The sequence below is a fragment of the Trichomycterus rosablanca genome, chromosome 19 (assembly GCF_030014385.1).
Source record: "Trichomycterus rosablanca isolate fTriRos1 chromosome 19, fTriRos1.hap1, whole genome shotgun sequence".
Lineage (NCBI taxonomy): Eukaryota > Metazoa > Chordata > Actinopteri > Siluriformes > Trichomycteridae > Trichomycterus > Trichomycterus rosablanca.
In genome coordinates this window covers 2711486-2738302 of record NC_086006.1, presented here as the reverse complement: position 1 = coordinate 2738302, position 26817 = coordinate 2711486, and the positions used below count along the sequence as shown (strand labels likewise).

General features: G+C 41.3%; 1 protein-coding gene across 2 annotated transcripts in view; it reads right to left on the bottom strand.

The window, feature by feature from the left end:
• sgk1 (serum/glucocorticoid regulated kinase 1) overlaps window positions 1–21184 on the bottom strand; it is a 40738-nt gene extending 19554 nt beyond the window's left edge. The window contains exons 1-5 of one of the 2 annotated variants that reach the window (XM_063015540.1): window positions 20908–21184; window positions 20623–20744; window positions 15332–15562; window positions 2905–3102; window positions 699–759 (exon numbers count right to left, since the gene is read on the bottom strand). In XM_063015540.1, the coding sequence (XP_062871610.1) occupies window positions 699–759; window positions 2905–3102; window positions 15332–15562; window positions 20623–20700 (568 nt within the window). In that variant the 5' untranslated portion in view covers window positions 20701–20744; window positions 20908–21184. Of the gene's footprint in view, window positions 1–698; window positions 760–2904; window positions 3103–4937; window positions 4956–15331; window positions 15563–20622; window positions 20745–20907 lie in introns of those variants that run through there. The other variant, XM_063015541.1, reaches the window with a different exon arrangement.
• Between the last annotated feature and the right edge of the window lie 5633 nt (window positions 21185–26817).

Genomic DNA, 26817 nt, shown 5'->3' with positions numbered 1-26817 from the left:
AACATGCAAACTCCACACAGAAAGGACCCGGACCGCCCCGCCTGGGGATCAAACCCAGGACCTTCTTGCTGTGAGGCGACAGTGCTACCCACCGAGCCACCCATGTGCTCTGTGATGAACTGGAGACTAGTCTGTGGTGTTTCCTGCCTTTCCCACAATGAATGGGACCCACCCTGACCCTGACCAGGATAAATTGGTAGTAAAACAGACAATGAATTAATACATTAATGAATATAAAAAGTTCTCTTTAGGTTTGAGGTCTATAAAACTACAAACGTTCTCTTTTTCACATCTTACTGAGCTCACTGAGCAGTTCTCGTATTGGATCGAGATACCAAACACGAACGTCTGTGTCTTTCCACCCTGATTTTCTTACATTAGTTTTACGGTTCTGTTCTTTGTTCTTGACATTTTGCAGGTTGTTCTTTTGTGTTTGCTGTGAGCCAATGATCTGTCAACATTCAACATCACGTCTGAATAAAAATCTCATTTTAAAACGCGTGAGGAGATGCGGTGAGTCAGTCGGGCCGCACGTTTATTTATTGAATATCAGACTTCTAGAGAAAGTGGTGGGAGTGAAGAACGGAACAAAGACACCTGATAGTTTTTTGCTAATGAACTCATGTTATACTGTATAATACACGCACAGCACAGGACGGAATAATAAATAAAGAATAAAATCAAGCAGCAGCTCTTACTTGTGTCAGAGGAGCAGCCGTAGTCTGGATCAGCTTCTCCGTGGTAGTAAAGGTCCATCGCCTGGAGAAAGAAATGATTAACGTTATAAAGGTTTCTGACTTTAACCGTGGTTGTTTTCCTTTTGTATTATATTAACAGAATAGCTCATCCTTTAAAAGTTTTTTTTTTAAAGGGGGGGGGGGGGGGGGGGGGCATATTTTTTGTGACTTTCTGGATGAGGTGTTGTTACATTAATGAAGAAAGCAAGCCGGTCACTCCTGGGTAGATTCATCACTATTTAAATACACTGTGAGTAAAAGAAGAACCTCTGGACTGTTGATCAATGTTGATCAATTTGCAAAATTCTTTCACTGTTGCAGCGTCAGATCACGATGAATAATTCAGATTGACGATTGGGAGTCAATCAAAGTCCAGTTTTGATATAAATGTGACATGTTGGCGCCCAGGTAGCGCAGTTGGATATTCCGCTAGCACACCAGCCCCGAGATTCTAAACTCCTCGGTTCGAAACTCGGCGTTGCCACCGGTCGGCTGGGCGCCATCTGAAGGGCATAATTGGCAGTGCCTGCAACAGATACTAATTGGTCACCGTATCTGCTGGAAGGAAGTCGGCCTATGTGTGGGTTGGGATCCTCAAACGCTGTGTAAGGACCCTGATTGGCGGAAGAGACGCCTTTGCAGAATGCAGGGGCGAGAAAAGGCGTGTACAGCGGCGTGCTCTCCTCGGATGCAATCGGGTATCCCTCAGCAGCGGAAAATAAATTGAGTGAGCTAAATCGGGAGGAAAATGAAGAGAAAATGCATAAAAAAATAAAGAAATAAAATAAATGTGACGTGTTGACCGATGGGTCTGAGGTTTGTCCTCTTGGTTGAGCATCAGTTCTTCAACTTGAGGTAAGTGCATGCGCTTTGTTTTTGTCTTTCGCTACTAGTTTCACGGATCTTACGGAGCAATTTTACAGTTTATCATTGTAAATTCAGCAAGTAAACATGTACAGTTCATAACCTTCAATCAAATACTAATTCTTTATTAAAATTCTGTCCCCTCTGTTAAGAACTATTTTATCTTGTGCTACAATATTATCGTCTGCTGCTGTGGAGCGGAGACACAAATTGAATTGTTGTGTCCGTCAGTAAAATGGACACAGGTACAGAGGTCCCATTTTTGACTCACAGTGTAGTTTCCTTTATTTGATAATGCTGGTGAGTCCTGGAGGTGTAGAAACGTTATTATCCGCTCCACACTGATACATTTCTGCTTTTTTCCAGCTTATGTGGAATTTCCTCAGATTGTGGTGTACTGATTGTCCGGCAGCAGCACGGTGGCACATCGGGGGAACAGGAATGTGAAACGGGGAGTTTTTTGACCGCTGACCTTACCCCACTTACTTGGACACACACACACACACCTCCCCAGTGTTATCTCTCCTCCCGAATTCTCTATTTCAGTCTATGAATGCCTTTTCTGCTCCCCCCCCCCACCTTCCAGCACAATCCCCATCCCTCCCATCCTCTCTCTGAACTTCTTGCTAAAATGAGAGGCAGTTACCATAGTGATAACAGATTTAGGTCTTTGCTTTATGAATAATGTATTTTCTTTTGCTAAAAGTATAAAAGTGCTCGGCTCCCTGCATTAGAATGACACAATGTAAGACCTCTACAATGAGAACACAGTAACTGCATAAAATCAGGAGCGTTTACCAAACCCAGAGTCATCTGTACCATATTTCCTCAGCTCCAGGGTCCAGTGGTTGTGTGCCTTACGCCAAGAGTTATACATTTTACGTATTACCAGCACATTAATGCACTTTGGATCTATATTATAGCTTAAAAAGAAAACTATTCGACTCTTTCTACATGTGCACAGCTGCCTTACATCTCATCTCTCATCTCTGTCTCCACATCAGGAGGAAACAGAGTCGTTTTTTAATCACCTACTCAGAGACAGTGAGTGTGAGCTAGCCTGAGATACGTCACCCACGTTAAGCTAACTTGTGCGTGCCTGTGAGACTGAGAGACGCTTATAGTTTGGATTTAGCTCCATCTGATTTCAACCTTTAAGGGGAAGAAGATTTTCATGTGATGATGATGTGAAAGCAGTGGTGCATCAGTGGCTACACACTTAACCAAAATCATCTGTAATATTGTCAGTATTTCTGTATAAGTGTGTGTGTGTGTGTGTGTGTGTGTGTGTGTGTGTGCTAACCTGTGTGCGCTGCCGCGGTTGCCAGGTCTCTTCGCTGCTATAGGTGATGAAGGGTACGCTGCAGATGGAGCACTCCATCAGTACAGGGACCCCCAGCAAGGGCGACGTTGCCCAGGGGCAGATCATGTGACCCTCCGGCTCCGGATCTTTAGCCTTTCCGTCGACGTTGTGCCGACTCAGCATTTTCCACTTCCTCACCTGGATAAACACACACACACACACACACACACACACAGACACAAGATTAAGCAAACAACTTTAGAACAAATACTGACTAAAATAAAATCCATCTGTGGGATGTGATCCATCTGCAGCCTTTCAGTTTGTCCTAGCGGCAACATGACTTATGTTTACACTATATAAACAATATACAAATATGTACTCAAGTATATTAAATATTTAAATTATATCATGGAATTTAGACACTGTTTGAAACGTATCAATGACTTTTACAACTACCCACAACTGCTTGCATACAGCAGGCCACACTCTGCATAAATGCAAGCACAAAGTAGTGGTGTAAAGCACACGCCATGTGAACTGTAACACAGTGGAAATGCTTTCCAAGATGGGTGAATCATCAGCACTACCTGCCACTAGCTGTCTGCTGGATGAATCATTATTTTGCAGACGCAAAATACCTGTAGACACCTGCCAAAACAGGAAGAGCAAGGAGGCGTAATGCTCAAAGGATTTTTTTATGGCTGGTCCTGGAACTGGACCCTTTATATCAAGTAAAAAATACCAATTTGACTTCTTCTCAGCACTACATCAACGCAACAAGGCAATAATGTTTATTATTTATATTTGAAGCAGTAGTTTAATGTGGTGCAATGGGTAGCACTGTTGCCTCACAGTAAGAAGGGCCAGGGTTCAGAACTCTGGCTAGACAACCAGAGTCCTTTCTGTCTGGAGTTTGTGTGTTCTCCATGTAAAGAACACATCTGTGCTGCCAGGCACTGCACTGTGGATCAAGAAACCCTTGGTCCGTTCTGCTGGAAGCATGGAGTTCATTGTCTATAGAATATTTCCATAAGCTTGTGGGGTCTGTGGCCCGTTGTAGAGGACAGTTGAAGCTCAGCGGTTAAGGTACTGGACTAGTAATGAAAAGGTTGCTGGTTCATGCCCCACCTCAAACATTCTGCAGTGCTACGCTTCTGTGGAGGACCTACCAATATTAGACTGGTGTACCAGATTTTCTGGCACTTAAATATGGATTTTATATTCTGATTTCAACAAAACTTTGAGCACATGTATCTTTGTTTTACTTTGTTCCTAATTCACTTCAGTTCTATGCCTGTTAATTTGCCCACCAGTGGAAAGTTGCTGTTTTTGCTGCGTGAGTTCTGGTTCTATTACAGCTTGAAAAAGCCCCGGCCGGAGCGGCTGGTGTTGGATAAACATTCCTGGAATTCCTAAGATCCCACACGTCTCTCTTCTGCTGGTTGTGCCTGTGGAAAGCAGCCAGGGTGGAACAGCGACTCTCCGTCTCTCTGTTTTCTCCTTGTTTTAGGTTCGGGCATGTGCTGGTCCTGCTGGCTATGGGCTCCGTGAACTGAGAGGCTGTTTTGCAAGAAGGAAGGTCTGCGTGCTTGTTTATGGTTGTGTACTAGTGTGCGCCAAAGTTTCCAACCGCCTTTGATTGGCAGTTTTTTTTATTTAGAGTTAGCCTTTGTTTGCTGGAGTTTGACCTGTCGCCCAGAGTCTCTCAGAGTCTTTCAGAGTCTCTCAGAGTCTTTCAGAGTTTCTTAGTGTCTTCCAGAGTCTCTCGGTGTCTCTTAGAGTCTCATAGAATCTCTCAGAGTCTCTTGGAGTCTTTCAGAGTCTTTCAGTGTCTCAGAGTTTCTCAGAGTCTTTCAGAGTCTTTCAGTGTCTCTGCATGAGCTTTTTCATTATGCAGAATTACAAACTAAAGTACTTCCTGCTATTTAAATGAGGGTAATGAACAATAAAAAATAAAAACATAATACACATTTTGTTCCTCTTCATTTAAACGATCTGCTCAGCTGAACTTTGACCCTCCCGTGACTCACCATAAGTGTTCAAACTCCATAAAATCATCTCATATTGTTCTGGAAAGCGGTTAAAGATTTTCCATAAACCATCCATCAGGATCACGACTTTAGAAGTGGGTCAGTTCATGAATTTTCTTAATAGCACATCCACCCGCTTACAGTGCCAGGCTGTTCCGGGAAAAGAGGAGCCAGCGGGCAAGGTGCCAGGCCAGTAACACTGATCCGTGTCACCTCTGGGGTGAGGACTAGAAACTGTGTAACTGTACAAAAAGTACAAGACCGGAGGAACGAGATGTGCGGAAAGAGGGCAGAGAGTGTGTTGTGCAAACTCTGCAGTAATGCAGATCTAACCGTGAGCCAGCCAGGATAAACTAACGCCTGCGGAGATCAGGGTTCAGAACTGGGTTAGCATTCATGTTTAATTAAATAAAACACAAACAATGTCATAATTAAATGACATTTATGTGAGGAAATTAAGACACTGGACAAACAGCAGACGTTGGTGAGATCTGAGGGTTATATGGAGCTTCAGGGGCTGTTTTTATCTAACTACACCCCTTCCTCTGGCTCTCGGAGGCACAGCTTCAGCACAGAGGCCGGCAGGTACACTCTTAAAGCCCAAAGCCTCGGCTCAAGAGGGTGAAAGGTGACGTACTAGCAGAACTGGGTTAAGAAAGAGAGCTAGCACCTAGCGAGCGCCTGATACAGTAAATGTGCCGGACTCTGGACTCAGGTTAGTCGGGAAATCACGCCGCTGTTGTTGTTGCGTTCAAGGTCAGTTGTTCTTAACACTCGTTATCATCGTCCCGGCAACCTAATCAGCGTAAAGGACAATCGAGCTCCGTATCTATTTCCACAGAGCTGTAATTTAAGCGTTGTGTAGCAATTAGCATGACGCGGGAGCAGCCGCGATGATGCTGGCATTTCTGAGTGCAGGTGAAAGAACAGAAACGCTTCACCTCAAATCCTGCCACTATAAATACACTCGCCTTTCATGTCCACCTGTGAACACACACACACACACACACACACACACACACACAGTCTGTGTGTTTCACAGCAGAGACCCCAGCGATGAGTCATCGGCGCACATCAAGCAGGCTGTGTGTTTCCACCACATTAATTCTTCATCTCAACACACACACACACACACACACACACACACACACACACACTGTCCTCTACACCCTTTGACCATCTGAGGTACACCCACTATTTAAGTGCTGACTTCATTACAGACCACCACAGCAGCACATGGTAACATTTTTTGGATTACATTTACATTTTTGGCATTTAGCGGACGCTTTTATCCAAAGCGACTTACAGTACTGTGACAGTATACTGTCTAAGCAATTGAGGGTTAAGGACCTTGCTTAAGGGCCCAACGGTGGCAACCTGGCAGTGGTGGGGCTTAAACCAGTGATCTTTCGATTAGTATTCCAGTACCTTAACTACTAGGCTACAACTGCCCTGGATGGTTCACCATAATCAGGATGGCAGTGACATGGACACAGAAGTGAAAACAATACAGTGACATGGTACTGACATAGTAGCGACATAGTAGAAACATGGTAATGACATGGTTATGACATGGCAGTGACGTAATAGTGACAAGGCAGTAGCATGTCATTACATATTAGTAGGGATGTAACGATGCACCACAAGACTCACCACACCACTTTAAATCGGTTTACATGGATAATTCATGTATCAATGTTCACTTTAAACAGCAGAGGGCGCTGGCACTATTCACCTCGCCTGGTTGACGTCACTACAGGGTTGCCAGGTTCGGAATTTCCCAGCCAAATTTATTCATGTGAGGATACTTTCTTTATTTGTATTATTTATTTTATTTATTTAATGTGGGATTTATTTCATTTCAGGTTTTTTTTACACAAAAAGGGAAATGTGCAGCATTGTTTTGCATAGTTTGTACCTACCTCAGAAATAAAAGGACATTCATTATTTAGATAAATAAAAGATAAGCACAAATACAGTATTTATTTTCAATTTCATTTTTGTTTAAAAAACATCGTATCGTGAACCCAGTATCGTGAATCGCATCGCATCGTGGGTAGAGTGTATCGTTACATCCCTACATATTAGTGACATGAAAGTGACATGGTAGTGACATAGTACCTGACATAATCATAATCAGCTCTCAGAGGCTCATGAATGAACTGCAGTTTGTGCATGTAATGAAGTGTAATGTGCAGGTTGTGTGAACGATCCGACACCAATCCGTCACACTGGTGAACAAAAGCATTTACGGCTGCTGCTGGTTCTGACCACCTCGCTCTGAACTGTGTTAGATAACAGATACCCCCTCCCAGCACAGCCAGTACAACCATTTACTGTCTGTCTTTATCTGTCTGTCTCACATACACACACACACACAAACACACACAGCTAGTAAATCCTTTAACTAAAAAAAAGAACTCAACCCTATTCCCATCATGCCTTATAGCAGTGCTTCTCAAACTGAGATACCCCTAAGTGGTCTGCCAGATGACCTTAAAAATGTGCTGCATCCTAGAAATTCTAACTTAATTACCATAAAAAGTTCATACAGTAGCTGTAATGATGATAAAAAAAAAAAAACAGTGATCTACTTTTATCCAAACCCTTTTTGGACAATATGCAGCCTAAACAATGAAGGGTTAAGAGCCTTGCTCAAGGGCCCGATAGTGGCAACCTGGCAGTGGTAGGGCTTGAACCAGCGACCTTCTGATTGACCTGTAATTAGACCAAAATTCTAAAACTATAAAGACAATTTATTTAATGTTTTACCTTAATCGGGGTCAGTGGTAGCCTAGTGGGTAGAGCTTTGGGCTATCAACCTAAATGTTGAGAGTTTGAATCCAAGCTCTGCCATTCAGCCACTGTTATGCACTTAAGCAGGGCCATAAACCCTTGATGCTCCAGGTCAGTACGATGGCTGACCCTGGGCTCCGACCCCAGCTCCCAAACAAGATGGGATACATGAAAAAAAATTAATAAATAAAAGGACAGTGGTAGCCCTGTGGGTAGAGCTTTTGTGCTCTGACCCCAGCTTCCAAACAAGCTGGGATAAGCAGAAAAATAATTTTATTGTACTCTACATGTGTATATGTATATATGACAAAGGTATTCTTCTTACTATCTTATTCTTATTGCACTGAAAACCAGCATGCTTCCATGATGGACATCAGCTCATGGGCTGGTGAATAGTCTACCGACCACCTCCAGTAAACATGAACTCTTGCATGAACAAATGCAAATTAACACTGTACTATGCACAGCAGAAGCTTTATGTCCACCATATCCTGTAACACAGCCAACTTTAAAGTCGTTTTTTGGCCAGGTCAGAAAAAAACATCATTTCAGACAGTTACCAGTGTCGAGTTTATGGTATGGAGGCGTATTGTTGTCCATGGCGTCAGTAACTTTACCTGTCAGGCGCCCTTATTGCTGAGAGATATTTACACATGTTCTAGACAACATCTATTTTAGGGACCTCTGTGATTATTTCAACATCACAATGCTAAGCCACATTCTGCACCTCCTACGACTGTGTGTCATGCCGTCCAGACCTGTCTACTTTACTGCATTATAAAGCGCAAATCATGACAACGAAGATCCCATCTGGCCGAACAGCTGTAGATTTGCATAACGAAGGAATTAAAGCACTTTCTGATTACATTTCCCCCAAATTCAGCCAAATGTACCAATGATCAGCAGCCAGTTACTGTAAACAGTCTCCATTCTACATAGATTAAACACAGTAATGCGAAAACTGCTCGTGTGAAACACTTAATGTTCACCTGAAAACCCAAATAACAAAGTCTGGTGCTTATTAATGTGTTTAGTGAATGAAGCCATTTATTAATCTCTCTTTAGGCGATTAATTTACATACACTTCATCTCAAGTGAACTATTTAAAAAACAATATCATCTACATCTTTAGTTAATCAGTATGCATTTCTAATAACCAAGAATAACACGAGTTTGAAATACAGTAACAGTACCTGGTTTTCACTGTACACGGTTTAATATTGGTTAAAGTTCACCGGCTGTATCACAAACTGAATCAATGTTTCACTACATATAAAATCTTCATGTGTTTATAATATGTGTATGATAACATACTGATTTATTTTATCCTCAATGCACCATAAATAAATAATGTAATGTCCTAAAAGTCATGTCCTGGGTTAAATTCCCATGTGGAGCGGTTCTGTTTTTTTCTGTGTGGAGTTTGCATGTTCTCCCTGTGTCTGTGTTGGTTTCCTCCGGGAGCTCCGGTTTCCTCCCACAGTCCAAAGACATGAGTGAGGTGAACTGGAGATACAAAATTGTCCATGACTGTGTTTGATATAACCTTGTGAGCTGATGAATCTTGTGTGATGAGTGACATGCAAATGTCCCTGTCATGAATGTAACCAAGGTGTAAGGAATGACATTAAAATCCTAACAAACAAACAAACAAACAAACAAGTGTTGGGTGACATGATGGCTCGGTGAGTAGCACTGTCGCCTCACAGCAAGAAGGTCCAGGTCAAGCGGTCGTGGTTTTTACTGTGTGGAGTTTGCATGTTCTCCCTGTGTCTGTGTGTGTTTCCTTTCACAGTCAGGTTAATCAGAGATATTAAACAGCCCCCTAGGTGTGTGTGTGCGCTCTGTGATGGACTGGCAACCTGTTCACAGTGTTTTCTGCATCTCGTCTGATGAATTTTACCCATCACGACCCTTAATAGGATAAAGCGGTGGTAAAACAGCTCTGGTTTTAAATGCCTCCTGCCCCCAACCACAGAAAAGCAAGAAATCCCAGAGTCCTAAACCCAACCCCATTAAGAATATTGTATGTGGACTTGGTTCAACTTATCCAAATCTGAAAGCTGAATAATGGGTATAAAAACATAGAATCAAATATTTGCTTTTTCAATCATTTCCTTTAGATTATAGTCCAAATCGTAAAAACCCTATAGTAGGTTTCATACCAATAACCACCCACCACCCATTTGAATCTTCATTTACACACACTTCAGCTAAAGTGGTAATTGTTGGTAACACGTTGTGGTGAAGTACCAACACTATCAGCCACGCCAATGTTCTTTAATGACAAACATCCAGCATCCAAGAATTAAAAACACTAAACCCTACACACACTTCTGAAAAACACACACTTCAGGTCACTGATTAAAACTCACGCTGTAATAAATGTGTGATAAAGTTCCAACGGAGCACAGATCTGATCAGGTCAGTTTTTCAAAACACTTCTGCACTTTCAGGAAATCGATCACTAATTTCACCTCCGGCGCTTCATTTCCATAAAACCTCTGAAACGGTGGCTGTTAAAAGTGAAGTCACCTCGTCTGATGGTTAATCATTCTGCATTTATAGTGATATGGGAAACAAACAGAGTCTGAGTTTTATTGCTTAGGGTTTAATGCTTGTTAGATCACAGTAACCAAGATACACACCAATCACAACAGTGTTAAAACAGTGTTACATTCATTTAGAATCTATTTATTATGACACTTTGCAGTTTGGGACACAGTCGTGCGGAGACAGATCTTGTAACAATAGAGACAATAAAGAAAACAAGGTTTCCTTTTTAAACTGAGAATTTTGTATAATATTATTATTATTTTTGGATGTGAAATGTAATTAATAAACTTTTAATTAATTAACTAACTGCTTTATTTTGGTCAAAGGCATGGTGGGTCTGGACAGGGTGCCAATGCATCACAGGGCATCACACAATCATGTTAGAGGTGGTGGTGGTGGTGGTGGTGGGAGGGTGGGGTTAAATACCCAAAGAAAACCCACACAGGCATTGAGAGAACTTGCAAAACTCCTCACAAAAGCAATGAGACCACAGTCCTGAATTGCCCTATAGGTATATGAGTGTGTGTGTGTGTGCCCTGCGATGGACTGGCGTCCCGTCCAGGGTGTTACTGTGTGCCTTGCGCCCATTGAAAAGCTGGGATAGGAGCTCAATCAGCACCCCCCCCCCCCCCCCCCCCTAATTGGATAAGCAGATAAGAAAATGAATGAATTAAATGAACTTCCTACAAATACCACATTTAGAATGATGAAAATATATCGTTTCAGGTCGAGTTGTCCCCTTAGATGGACGGGTTGGCCTTGACCCAACCCAACTGAATACCCAACCTGTCAACCAACCAAATAACTATAGCAGATATATGGATATATGGTTTTAGACAGCAACACACACACACCCCAACCATCATCAAACATTTGAGGGAATAGCCTTTTAAATAATGGTGTTCCATCTGTCCAGTAAAGTGATAAGACTAATGGGTTCATGAGCACTAGGCTTTTCTGGTGGATGGTGGTACATGTGCTACAACAAACACGGAATGCGTGTGTTTGAATGGCCTGCCTGCAGTCCAGATCTGTCTCATATTGTAAATGTAAGTAAAGTGCATCATAAAGAGGAAAATCAGACAACAGCAACATGGACAGTTGAGTCTTATATTAAACAAAGACGTTTCTTTAGTTCCCAAACCATGAAAAAGTGCCATTAATAAGAACAGAGATGTAACACAGAGGTAAACATGCTGCTGTCCTAATTTTTCGAATGTTTCGCAGACGTGTTTATATTTACAAAATACAATTAAGTTGGTCAGTGGAAACATAGGATTTTTTCACTGTATTTTTGTCAGTGTAACAAAGGATCAACAGAACGAACAAATCACAGATTCTTGCCGTTATTGCATTTTACAAAATGTCCCAAATGTTCTGGAAATGGGGTTTGTACTTGCACCATGCAATTTCCTAAAGCTGTACTGGACTGTAACAGGTTCCAGTGCATTATAACACGCCCGTCTGGATTACTCAGATCGTACTAGAGCGCATTTTAGTGACCTGATATAAACTAAACCAGCAGGAAGCAGTGGAAACACACACAGACGATGGATGAACTTCAACAAACATAAATACAGACACTCATGGAAAATGGCCTCAGGGAAACGCTCACAAATAGTCTTTTCAACTCAAAATAAAAAACAGGAGCGAATGGAAACACCACTTAAACACCACACGATGATCTCCAAAACATTTTTTAGATGATAGGTGAAATCAATCCCAGGCCGTCCTGGGTGAATAACAGTGACATAGACGTTATTCACCAACTATATATCATGTTCTGAACTATTTGCTACTCTTTACACACTATAAAAGCTGCACCTCATGCACATTTTTGATCCTGCAGAGGCGCACATGACTGTCAGTGTCGGTTCCTTAAATCGGCACTTTAAGGGCGGTCTCTGCGCCTCATTAAGTGTTAAGTGTTCATGAGCTGCAGCTTGAAGGAAATCTTTATATTCCGACTTCATTTGCCAGCTCATTGCTGGTTTCTCTGCTTATCTGCACCCTCGTCAACATTTGCTATCTTCTTCTGGTTTAATTGGCATCCATGCTCATGCTAGTGACATCTGCTGATGGAGTGTCAGTTTTACATCATCTATCTATTTATAGCCATTGCTAGTTTTACTAAGTTCCCTCTTTTTCTTTATTTTTTGGAACTTGGGCTGTCACATCCTGGTGGATCAAGTAGCTGGCATGAGGAGACAACCTGGTTCTCAGGCTTTCTTACTTTTTTCTTATTTTTTCTCTGTTCAAATATTGCGGATAAAGTGATCCCGAAACTGTATATACACCGATCAGCCATAACATTAAAACCACCTCCTTGTTTCTACACTCACTGTCCATTTTATCAGCTCCACTTACCATATAGAAGCACTTTGTAGTTCTACAATTACTGACTGTAGTCCATCTGTTTCTCTACAGGCTTTTTTTAGCCTCCTTTCACCCTGTTCTTCAATGATCAGGACCACCACAGAGCAGGTATTATCTGGGTGGTGGATCGTTCTCAGCACTGCAGTGACACTGACATGGTGGTGGTGTGTTAGTGTGTGTTGTGCTTGTATGAGTGGATTAGACACAGCAGCGCTGCTGGAGTTTTTAAATACCGTGTCCACTCACTGTCCACTCTATTAGACACTCCTACCTAGTCGGTCCACCTTGTAGATGTCAGAGACGATCGCTCATCTATTGCTGCTGTTTGAGTCGGTCATCTTTTAGACCTTCATCAGTGGTCACAGGACGCTGCCCACGGGGCGCTGTTGGCTGGATATTTTTAATTGGTGGTGGACTATTCTCAGTCCAGCAGTGACAGTGAGGTGTTTAAAAACTCCATCAGTGCTGCTGTGTCTGATCCAGTTATACCAGCACAACACACACTAACACACCACCACCATGTCAGTGTCACTGCAGTGCTGAGAATGATCCACCACCTAAATAATACCTGCTCTGTGGTGGTCCTGTGGGGGTCCAGCATGAAAGGGGGTAACAAAGCATGCAGAGAAACAGATGGACTACAGTCAGTAATTGTAGAACTACAAAGTAGAACTACAAAGTGCTTCTATATGGTAAGTGGAGCTGATAAAATGGACAGTGAGTGTAGAAACAAGGAGGTGGTTTTAATGTTATGGCTGATCAGTGTTACAGCAATTAGTTATAATTTACTGATCCCAAACTGCATGCTATGTTTTCCACAGTATTTTTATAGACTCGATAACTAAAACTAATTTCTGCTTTTGGCAGATGATAATATATCTAACACAAGTTTATTATCAGCATTCTAGCTGTTTTATTGTTCTGAATTAGAAGATGTGCACAAAGGTGTTTCCAATTCACACATAAATCAATCTGTATATATTCTTTTTATGAGGCTTAATATGCCAAGACCATGAAACCTAGCTCATGATGACCTTAGGTTCAGTATTTCTCAGAGCTCTGGGTTTAAGCTGAGAGCTGATAGGGCACCGGGCTGTTATAAAAGAGCAGATTATGTAATAGATCAGTCTGTAGCTTCCTGGTTCTGTATCTGGAGCAGTGAGGGTCGAACTCACCGCGTTTATGCTGAGCTGCAGATTAAAACAGCCTTATTTTTACCCAGAGATCATCATCAGAGCGAGAACAGAAAGGAAACGTGGAGAGAAATCGAATGGAGGAAGAGAAGGAGGTGAAGATACAAATAGAGACAAAGACTAAAGAGCCTCAGCTGTGTAAACTCTGAGAGACGCTGTGAGGATGCATTAGCATTACGAGCTGCAGAGCGTGAATAATACACACAGATAAAGTGACCTTAAAGCAGCAGCCCGCAACCTATTTAGCACCACGGACTGGTTATATACACTGATCAGCCATAACATTAAAACCACCTCCTTGTTTCTACACTCACTGTCCATTTTATCAGCTCCACTTACCATATAGAAGCACTTTGTAGTTCTACAATTACTGACTGTAGTCCATCTGTTTCTCTGCATGCTTTTTTAACCTGCTTTTACGCTGTTCTTCAATGGTCAGGACCCCCACAGGACCACCACAGAGCAGGTATTATTTAGGTGGGTGGATCATTCTCAGCACTGCAGTGACACTGACATGGTGGTGGTGTGTTAGTGTGTGTTGTGCTGGTATGAGTGGATTAGACACAGCAGCGCTGCTGGAGTTTTTAAATACCGTGTCCACTCACTGTCCACTCTATTAGACACTCCTACCTAGTTGGTCCACCTTGTAGATGTAAAGTCAGAGACGATCGCTCATCTATTGCTGCTTTTTGAGTCGGTCATATTCTAGACCTTCATCAGTGGTCACAGGACGCTGCCCACGTGGCGCTGTTGGCTGGATATATTTTTGGTTGGTGGACTATTCTCAGTCCAGCAGTGACGGTGAGGTGTTTAAAAACTCCAGCAGCGCTGCTGTGTCTGATCCACTCATACACAACACACACTAACACACCACCACCATGTCAGTGTCACTGCAGTGCTGAGAATCATCCACCACCCAAATAATACCTGCTCTGTAGTGGTCCTGTGGGGGTCCTGACCATTGAAGAACAGAGTAAAAGTTATGTAAAACGTATGTAGAGAGACAGATGGACTACAGTCAGTAATTGTAGAACTACAATTGCTTCTATTTGGTAAGTGGAGCTGATAAAATGGACAGTGAGTGTAGAAACAAGGAGGTGGTTTTAATGTTATGGCTGATCGGTATATAAGATATAATATGTGTGAATAGGTGAGCGAGTGTGTGGTCAGTGTGTGGTCAAATGGCAATAGATTTGGATTAAGCTCAATGCCAGGATTGATACGTCCTTTTATTCTCTCTTAACACACACACACACACACACACACTGAATACAGAATACAATCTGAGCATTTGACAATTAAGGGCCTTGTTTATGGACACAACATTGGCAAATTAATGAAGGTGGGGTTTGAACCAGCAACCTTCTTATTACTAGTCCACTACCTAAACCGCTACATATTTTACATAAAATCTTCTCCAGTCCAGTTAGGTAGACAAAACAGATCTACATGACAGATAAGAGCATGTCTGACCTTGCAGCTTTTATTCTTGTCCCTCGGTCCTGGCACGCCGGGCTGGCACAGCGGACTGGGTGGGTGTGGGACGTAGTACCCCCCGGGGCTGTACGGGCAGCAGGCGTACGACGTGGGGAAGTGTGTGTACCACAGGTCTTGTCCATCCTGACACTTGGGACACGGTGAGAGGAAATTTTTAGTCTGCGCCTTCTCCACGCTTACCTTGGGGTTCCTCATCCACCTCCGTACCTGTGAACACACACCGGTCAGATCTATCAATCATACAACTGGCTAGTATTCCTTCTGTATTCTGCTGACCTGTACCATAGGTGCTGTTGGTATCAAACAGGGTTCGTTTTATGGTGGCACGTCTGTCACTGCATGCCAGGCTACTGAACTGGTGGATTAAAGCCAATTACAGCCTAAAAATTCACCTACTTAAAGTATTTGGACGCGGGCGGCACGGTGGCTCTGTGGGTAGCACTGTCGCCTCACAGCAAGAAGGTCCTGAGTTCGATCCCCAGGCGGGGCGGTCCGGGTCCATTCTGTGTGGAGTCTGCATGTTCTCCCTGTGTCTGCGTGGGTTTCCTCCGGGAGCTCCGGTTTCCTCCCACAGTCCAAAAACATGCAGTCAGGTTAATTGCCCTTTAAAAAAAAAAGAAAAAGTATTTGGACGCCTGACCATTAGCTTGTTGGACGTCCCATTTCAAAAACATATTGTATTAAAACAGAGCGACCCCTATGTGATCTTTTAGCTGTAAATAACAACAGCTAGGCTTCTAGCTGGACTTAGAAGTATGTCTGTGAGGATTTGTGCCCATGTTTTTAAAAGGACGTTTGTATGGTCTGGCACTGATGTCAGTCAGGAAAGCCTTAGTTGATGTTCCAATTCATTCCAGAGCTGCTCAGTATGCAGGACACTGGAGTCTCTTTAAATCGAGCGTTGCTGCAAAGTTAAAAGCATATATTGTTAAATCTTAAACAGAGGTAAAAGCGTTTTTAAGCACTGAGATTGCTATTATAGCCGTACACACACAGTACAGTAATTAAATATGATTACAAAAACGTCCAGAGAAAAGACAGAGAAAGAGAGAAAAGAAGAGAGAGAATTAGAGAGAGAGATACAAAGCCAAATTGCTGATGATGACTCAACTTTTCCAAAGAAAGCTCAGCCAAGAACAAAATGCCAAGTGTGTGTGTGTGTGTGTGTGTGTGTGTGTGTGTGTGTGTGAACGATACCTATCTGCAGAGTCCAGTCATCATTTTAAAGCACAACACGCACACTAAGCATGTACATTCATCACATTTTCATATCAGTACTGTCTGAAAATTGATCATAAGTGATTTATTACGATCGGCTTTGCACCAGTCCAGAGTCTCTACTGGGAACACTGGCCTTAAGCCAGGAGTACATCGTGGACGAAATGTCCATCGCAGGACATCGATCTATCAGTTATACTGTAGAATAGGCGGTACACTTACTGACATGTTTTTGGAAGGTGAGAGAACTAGATACCAAATAACGTAGTTAGCATCCGGAGATCGAACCGTTAACATCGAGCCGTGCACAACTCCTCAAATCAACATCAAATGGCAAAGAAACGACAGTATTGTTTAATATAACTGTTTTATAAAAGCTGGTGTACTGTGAGATGATGTTCCACCACATCTGGCTTTTTGTTATACAACATAATCGATCATATTCCCGCTGTAATCTGTTGACCTGTACGCTGGTTTATTGTGTAATAAAGAGGCTGTCGGTGCTGCTGGTATCACACAGGGTTCAGATTTATGGTGGCGTGTCACTGCATGTCAGGATGACTCGGTGGATTAAAGTTAACAACAGCTTCAAAATTCACCTACTTACGTCACATTCTTCTTTAAAGTTTGACCAGAGTATGTACAGTATGTACTGTTAAACCGACAATGATTCACTTTTTGAGGTGACAATTAAACACCTTGCTGATGCTAAGAACACCAGCACTACAGCTGGATTTGGAGAAAATTACCAGCAATAGAGGGATTTGGTTCATTTGCTTTTATATATTGTAAATATTGTATAATTATTTCTTATATATTTAACATTTTGTATTATTATTTTTTATATATTGTAAATATTGTTTTATTATTTTTTATATATTGTAAATATTGTTTTATTATTTTTTATATATTGTAAATATTGTTTTATTATTTTTATATATTGTAAATATTTTTTTATTATTTTTTATATATTGTAAATATTGTTTTATTATTTATTTTATATATTGTAAATATTGTATTATCATTTCTTATATATTGCAAATATTGTATTTTTTATATATATTGTAAATATTGTTTTTTTCTATACATATTGTAAATATTGTATTATTATTTTTTATACATTGTAAATATTAAATTAATATTTTTATATATATTGTAAATATTGTATTATCATTATTTATATATTGTAAATATTGTATTATTATTTCTTATATATTTTAAATTTTGTATTATTATTTTTTATATATTGTAAATATTGTTTTATTATTTTTTATATATTGTAAATATTGTATTATTATTTTTTATATTTTTTAAATATTGTATTATTATTTTTTATTTGTTGTAAATATTGTATAATTATATATTTTAAATATTGTATTATTATTTTTTATATTTTTTAAATGTTGTATTATTATTTTTTTTATATATTTTAAATATTGTATTATTGATTCTTACACAGGCCTATACACATAAAGACACAATCAACCAACAGAGCAAGAGAACAGACTAGTTACTGACTAGTTAAATTCACCAGAAAATAGAGAGATATACAAGCACAATCTATCTCTCTCTCTCTCTCTCTCTCTCTCTCTCTCTCTCTCTCTCTCTCTCTCTCTCTCTCACACACACACACACACTCTCTCTCTCTCTCTCTCTTCACAGTTGGCATAAACACCCAACAACCACAACACAATCTTTCTGAGTCAGCCACTAACACTCCATCTGCTCTGTGTGTGTATGTGTGTGTGTGTGTGTGTGTGTGTGTGTGTGTGTGTTTGGACACCATCCTGAGCTGAGCTGAAACACACAAACATTACCTGATGACTGAAAAAAAAAAAACATACACTGGAAGTGTGAAGAGAAAACTGATGTTTTCTGAAGTGTTAAAACTGCCATAAAAATATCAATAATATTTTAATATTATGAAATATCTGCAGTTTTCCAGTATGTTAAAGGACTGTTTGTATCACCACTACTGTGGAATTGGATTCTGATAAATCCTGAAACACTAAAGCTGTTTTGTGGACAGTCGTTGATGTGGTGATGGGATTAGAGAAGAGATTCTCTATAAATCGTTTATAATCGCGTAGTTTCACCAGAATCTGCCCCCTCGAGCTGTTTTGTGAGTCCCTGTAATGAACTGCTGAGTAACTGAGTCCTAGATCAGGGTACATTACTTGGACTGGTGGAATCACATGTGATATCACATCATCATGACCTCTCACACTGGCAGCAGTAATAAAGAACAACTCTAAACAGGAAGTGTGTAGCATTTATCTACATTAACATACAGAATGAACCTACAGACACAGTGGGTGATTCAATCTTTAGAATATGAGCTACACAGACAAGGCATAACATTATGACCACTGACAGGTGAAGTGAATAACACTGATTATCTCTTCATCACGGCATCTGTTAGTGGGGGGGGACAAACACAATATTAGAAAAGTGGTCATAATGTTATGCCTGATCGGTGTATATCCATGATCACAAGAGTTTGATGCTTGGACAGAGCAAACAAAATAATAATCAATTAAACAATGTGCAATATTGTATAAAACATGCCTTGTTACTGCACAATACCTGACAACATGCAATATTTGTTGAAATGTGTTAAATTCGTCAATTTTTATATACCTATACTTCTATCTTATCGTATCATCTTATTGTGTCTTAACTTTTATCTTATCTTATATTCTATCCAATCCTATCTTATCTTATATCATATCTTTTATCATATATCCTATTCTTTCCTATCCTATCTTATCTTATATCTTATCTTCGTTTATCTTATCTTAAGTTATATCATATCCTATCCTTTTTTATCATATCCTATCTTATTTTATCTTATATCCTATTTTATGTTATATCCTATCCTATCCTTTCCTATCATATCATATATTATTTTATCATATCTTTTATCCTATCCTATCTTAAATGCATTTCTTTTTTTCCCAGTTTTGTTCTAACACGTGTATGCTGAAAGTTACATAAGTCCAGTGCAGCAGGATTTCTGTATATAAAACCTTCTCCCAATAATCAGTATCCTGGATTGCATTAAATGTTTATTACCTGTGCACTGCAGCCCCAGTACTGAACCTAAAGATATCATTTGTGGAGGTTTACGCATCACAAATCCTCAGGTATTCGAATAAACAATGAACTTACCAACAAAGCCTCCTAGCCAAGACATTATGGTGTCTGATCTTGACTCATTAGCTACAAGGCTAATACAGATAAGTAATGATTTCACTTTTTAACTTTTGGCACAATAGCTTATCGAATCTCAATAGATGTAAATACACGCCTGAGTAATGAAAATTTACTTGGTTTATGTTCATCTTTATGACATTATGTTATGTCTTTCATTTGACCAATATGGCTGACACTGCAAAACTACCACGTTTAGCTACAGGATCATGTCTGTATTAGTGAGCTTGGGATTAAAGGTTTCTATAACTGTTACTTTTCATTTTCTGTGACTGAATGATTTACAAATAAAAAAATACATACAGAAAGTTTCATTATGTTATTTCTTTGTGCCATGACTTTCTCATTCCTCGTTTTCAAGGAACTTTCCAAAGCTTACATAAATGGGGCAAGTTTGACGGGCTAGTCTGTCTCCATCCATTCGACAGTACATACAGCAGTGCTGTTTTGGCATGAATTAATGCTCCGGTTGCCTGCACAAACCCACAAACATCGATGCGATGAATTGAAACACGGATTGAAAGCCATCGGTGCCCGCTCTTACCAATACTATATTGACTAAACGAGCACGCATTCCCACAGACACACTCCAAAGTCTTGGAAAGCCTTTTCAGGAGATATAAGGCTATTACAGCTGCAATAAGGAAAGGGGCAGGTCAATAATAATGCCCAGGATTTAAGAATGGACTGTCCAACAAGCTCACTGTGAAGTGTCCACAAACTCCAGTCCAAAGCCAACAAATTAAACTCCCCACATTAGTCCTACCTGCATTGCATTTTGACCACAAGACTCCTTTACACTGACTTTTTGTTAGCATACAGATCGTTCCACACACCTTTCTCTTGAAGAACTGGAAGGCAGAGCACTTTTTAAAGGAGAACGTGTGTTTTTCTGTGCCGTGGACCAGTCGCATGGCCTCCGGTGGCCCCGCATACTCTGCCGACCCCAGTGTGGCGCCTGCGAGAGTCCAAAACAAAGAATTATCACTACGTATTTGATCATTTAACAGTATTTAAACTATTAAAGAGCAAAAACAGCCCAGAGTTCATATGTGGCTGGATGAAAGTGAACATGTGTGTGTGTGTGCGAGGGTACAAGCAACAATTGCTGGTGGTCTTACTGGTGTTGTTGTCTCCGATGGTCCAGGATGCTGAAGGTCGGTGAGGCTGATTCCGGTGATGGTGCTGCAGCCGGGACGGTGCTGATGGGCGATGATGTCGTTTCTATTACATCATGCTGGCTGAGCTGTGGTGCCTATAGCTGTGCACTGCGGTACTGTCCGCATGTGTGTGTGTGTGTGTGTGTGTGTGTGTGTGTGTGTGTGTGTGAGATAAAACTAATCATGTATTTTGTCAATGAGAGGCAGAGATGTAGGCAGAGGACATCATCTCTTCATCTCCTCTGTTCTCCTCCCTCTCTCTCGCTCGCTCATCCTCACACCCCCACCTCGCCTCTCTACTGCAGTTAATGCTCTCTCTCGCTCTCTCTCTCTCTCTCTCACACACACACACACACACACACACACACACACTCTCTCTCTCTGTATTTCTGATTGTGTGAATGGATGTTTTGGCTCGTGAGAGAATGAATGAGGAATGATGGATGACAGGGGTGTGTTCAGCTTGACCGTTACTCGTTACTGACAGATAAACTGATGCAATGCAGCAACCTTAACCCAACACACACACACACACACACAATGCAAATTAGAGAAACACAACAATACACACATTTCATTTATTAACTTCCTTGTCAGAGTTGCTGTGGATCCGGTGCCTCATGAAAACCCTGGGCAACACCTGGAGGCAATTTTGAATGGACAATCCACCTTCTGCATGTTTACTGAGATGTGGAAGGAAACCACAAAGATTTTAAGAGAACATACAAAATTCCTCAGTGACAGAGACCTGAGGCGACGATTAATCCCAAGGCTTTAAGACCCATGGGAATATGAGCACCCACTCTACCCACTGCTTAATTATTATCATTATTTGTTTATTGTTGTTATTATTATGATTTATTATTATTACTATTATTGGCTTTCTCCCAAACCTTAGATATTCCAAAAGTCCATGTAAAACCAGGATGCAGGTTTATTTTTGCACAAGACAGACATGATGAAGATTTGCCTACTGCTTTACTGGTGAACACTGGCATTAAACAAGGCAAAAGTTTATTAAATAAGTACTTCTGGAATGAAGTCTGATGGACAGATATGCTAAAGATTAATGTGGTAATAAGTGATGGAATGAGGACAGTGTGAGGAGTAACAGGACCAGCATGAGCACAGATGATAGTCAGTGGAACTGGTTTAGCCGTCTTTATTGATGGAATGCTTTAAAAACTTGCAGTGACGCTGATGTTGACGTAGTTGTTGACGTAGTTGTTGACGTAGTTGTTGACGTTGATTGTTGTGGCTATTTAATCTCTGTCAATAAGGGATGGCTAGTTTAAACCACCAACAATGCCAGGGCCTGCAACTGGCCTCCTGAACCATCTGAACCAGCCGACCCTGACCGCACCACTACAGTCGTCCTTAAGATTAAAAAAATACAAAGTGGAACAAACACAAAACAGAATGTGAGAGTCCTGACAGTGTACAAGCACTGAGGCTGTTTAGTGTCTGGTGATGTATTACTGTCACAGGTTCAAAGGAAACATCAACACCACCAACATGTGCAGGGATCATTCACTATAGTGTTTAAAAGGTGAGAATGCACTTTTCAGTTTTGAGGGGCTTTCCCTGAGATCAGCGCATTACTCTCCATGTGCAAGACTGACCTCACACATGAATCCACCAAAGCATGAGCAAATAAAAGGGCAAATATGCCCTCCATGGACATGATCGGGGTCTCCAGCAGTGAAAGACTAACTGGCTATGAAAAACTGGAAGAAGGAAAGACAAAAAGAAGCAAAGACAAAAAGAAGGAAAGAAAGAAAAAAGACAGAAATAAGGAAAGAAAAAAAGATAAAAAGAAGGAAAGAATTAACATTTATTTATAGATTTGCTAGTACTATATAATAAAATACTGTGTAAAATAAAAACAATGCTTTAATATTGAAAGAATAATGAGAGCTAACAGGATGCACCTCCCTTCATTTCAGTTTATCATTGTGGCTGATTAATAGAAATTATAGTAATTAGTACAGACTAAAAATAACACTGAATCAGAGCCGAGTCTCCAGATTCCTTCATGCTAACAGTGAGTCAGTGATTTTAGCTTAAGGCCTGGATGCTGGAACAGTTTTGCTGAACAGCTAGTTTAATGTTTAGCAGGTTAGCACAGTTAGCATGTTAAACACTTCCAGGAACAGTAAAGCCGAATGATGTGTGTCGGCTTCATTCACTGAAACGAGTCTTCCAGAAAACTGTGGATTGATAAACACGCCTGTGAGGTTCTGCTACAGGATTTTAGAGCTTTGACTGTTTTACTGAGGAAAAAAGAGAATCAGTATATGAATGTAAACCAACGTCCAGCTCCAAACTTTAGGGACATTTTCCGGGTTCGAATCCTTTTTGTTGTAAACTTGTAAAAAATGTTTTGAACTCCCCGGATTACCTGGGTTTCTGCTTTAATTATAGATTACAATTATTTGGCCATAGATAACATTACAATGGCCATGTGTGCTATTCACATATGATCGGGGTATCGCTGCAATCACGACATTCTTTATATAGATGGCCTCTGACTCCCCGTTCCTTATCAAGGATCTGCACATCATCATTAAATAAGTGGCCACTGACTTGACCAGGGTCCTTCCTGTGTGGAGTTTGTATGTTCTCCCTGTGTCCATGTGGGTTTTCTCTGGGTGCTCCGGTTTGTCAGACCAATTGGAGCTACTAAAAATTGCCCTGTGTGTGTGTCTGCCCTGGAACAGACTGGCATAAATCAGACCCACTGCGACCCTCAACTCACATGCCGGTAAACTGCACTAGCACCCTGCCGCAGGGATACAGGGTTCAAAACCCCAGCGGTGCTATCGGCTGGTCTTAGGTTTGGGTACACAAGCAGAAAGATCACAAAATACATCCAAACTCCAAACAAAAATGCTTTAGGAGCTTCTAGCTTTTCTGTTTTGGGATGACTACACTCCTTTCTACCAAATCTGGTCCATAAAATCATGATGTGATGATAAACTCCAGTCGCCTGCACAGAGACCTTAACCTAAACCCCACTGAACAGCTCTGGGACGAATTGGAACAATCATGAGTCAGGCCTTCTTGACCAAAATGCTTTTTTGACTGAACGGTAAGCAAAAACACGTGAGGCGGATCGGCTACAACATCAGAAATCCACGTCAGGTTTCATTCTGCTCAAAGTGAAGAAAGTCGGCATCTCACTCATACAGCTTCAAATCAGAGAAAATGGATCAGTCCTCGACAACAGGTAGATGAAAGGAGCAGAAAATAGAAGAGAATAAAGAGGTCTGTGTGTGTGGGTCTGTGTGTGTGTGTGTGTGTGTTTAGTATCAGGATGATCTGAGCTGACAGGTGGTGCAGGTGGACCACAGATGACTGACAGCTTATCTTAATCTTTACTCTGTGTGTGTGTGTGTGTGTGTGTGTGTGTGTGATCAGGGGATAAAAATAACTGCACTAGGTGACATTCAAGGTCTTGATTGGTTGATAAGTTGTCGCACATGCACACACACCCACGGTCTTCTCTATTCTTGCTGTATTAATCGCTATGGAGGGTAGCACTATCGCCTCACAACGAGAAGGTACTGGGTTCGATTCTTAGGTCTGGAAAGCGGTCTGGGAGCTTTCTGTGTAGAGTTTGCATGTTCTCCCCGTGTCTGTGTGAGTTTCTCACAGTACAGGGTAACCAGTAACCACTAGGTAGTTGTAGCCTAGGACTAGTAATCAAAAGGTCGCTGGTTTAAGCCCCACCACTGCCAGGTTGCCACTGTTGGGCCCTTGAGCAAGGCCCTTAACCCTCAATTGCTTAGACAGTATACTGTCACAGTACTGTAAGTCGCTTTGGATAAACGCGTCTGCTAAATGCCGAACATGTAAATGTAATGTGCTTTAGTAAGTGTAGCCAAACCCACTAATTATGACAAGTGTCTACAAACTTCTGAACATGACCGTGTTAGTATTTCTTTGTGTGTGTCTCTGCACTCCTACGCACACAAGCAGGGAGATTCATGACTTTATTATCAGATCTATATTTGGAGAAGTTAAAAGCGAACGATCCGACCCTCTGCAGCACTCAGTAACTGCATTAAGAAATAAAAAACGTTCTAGTACAGCGTGCTGGCCGGACTAATGAAGAGGGAGAGAAGAAGTTTTAATCATTCGGGCATTCTGCGGCTGTATAAAACACGCCGAGCCACAGCAGCAGCAGCAGGAGCGAATCACGCCGGCACAAAGACAATATTTAACAAAGTGAAAAGAGAATAAAAGGAATTTGGAAGTGAGTCGATGAGCTGGTGGTAAAGAGGAATGAGTATCGCTGGATCGAGCTCAGGGGACGTGGCCTGAATTTTCTGACTTGTTACTTCTTAACTGTAGTGCTTGGTGGAGTTTAAGATTTTTTAAGATGGCTTTATATGGCAAATGAGGCTGCTGAAGAAGTGCACAAATACACACATTACAACAATATGTAATAATACACTGATCAGCCATAACATTAAAACCACCTCCTTGTTTCTACACTCACTGTCCATGTTATCAGCTCCACTTACCATATAGAAGCACTTTGTAGGTCCATCTGTTTCTCTGCATGCTCTGTTAGCCCCCTTTCATGCTGTTCTTCAATGGTCAGGACCACCACAGAGCAGGTATTATTTGGGTGGTGGATGATTCTCAGCACTGCAGTGACACTGACATGGTGCTGGTGTGTTAGTGTGTGTTGTGCTGGTATGAGTGGATCAGACACAGCAGCGCTGCTGGAGTTTTTAAATACCGTGTCCACTCACTGTCCACTCTATTAGACACTCCTACCTAGTTGTTCCACCTTGTAGATGTAAAGTCAGAGACGATCGCTCATCTATTGCCGCTGTTTGAGTCGGTCATCTTCTAGACCTTCATCAGTGGTCACAGGACGCTGCCCACGGGGCGCTGTTGGCTGGATATTTTTGGTTGGTGGACTATTCTCAGTCCAGCAGTGACAGTGAGGTGTTTAAAAACTCCAGCAGCACTGCTGTGTCTGATCCACTCATACCAGCACAACACACACTAACACACCACCACCATGTCAGTGTCACTGCAGTGCTGAGAATGATCCACCACCCAAATAATACCTGCTCTGTGGTGGTCCTGTGGGGGTCCTGACCATTGAAGAACAGCATGAAAGGGGGCTAACAAAGCATGCAGAGAAACAGATGGACTACAGTCAGTAATTGTAGAACTACAAAGTGCTTCTATATGGTAAGTGGAGCTGATAAAATGGACAGTGAGTGTAGAAACAAGGAGGTGGTTTTAATGTTATGGCTGATCGGTGTAGAATAGAAATAGAAATAGAAAAATAGATTATGACTACAGGAACATACACAGTGTTCAGGGGACGAGAACGGGTGCGACTCTAACATTAGAACCTGACGACCACAAGCACATTGAGCAAAAATTACCCATCAGCCACTTTTCTAACCTGAAACAGTAGCTGACTCTCGACATCAAGACCCCGAACAAAGAAGCCAAAATATTTCTGGCATGGATGAACCATCATAAATAAGATCCAGATATCCAGACGTGACTTTTCGAACCCGGAGCCGCTGGAACGCCGTGTTATCTCATAAGAATGTGGAGGAAATCGTGCTGACACACAAAACTCACACATATTTCCTGTGAGCTGTGTTTTTAAACCAGGCCGGCGTGTATTGTTCATTCAGAAAAATGCCACGAGAGAGATTGTACACAGCTGAGAACAAAACCTGGCCCTCAGGAACGCTGCTGATAACATTCCACCCCAGGTTTCAATCCTCACTCACTTATAAAGGTACAAATCATGAACCAGGATTCATTTATTACTCTAAGAGCTGAAGTGTGATGTAGATTTTATTTAAAAGTACAAAGTTACATTTATTT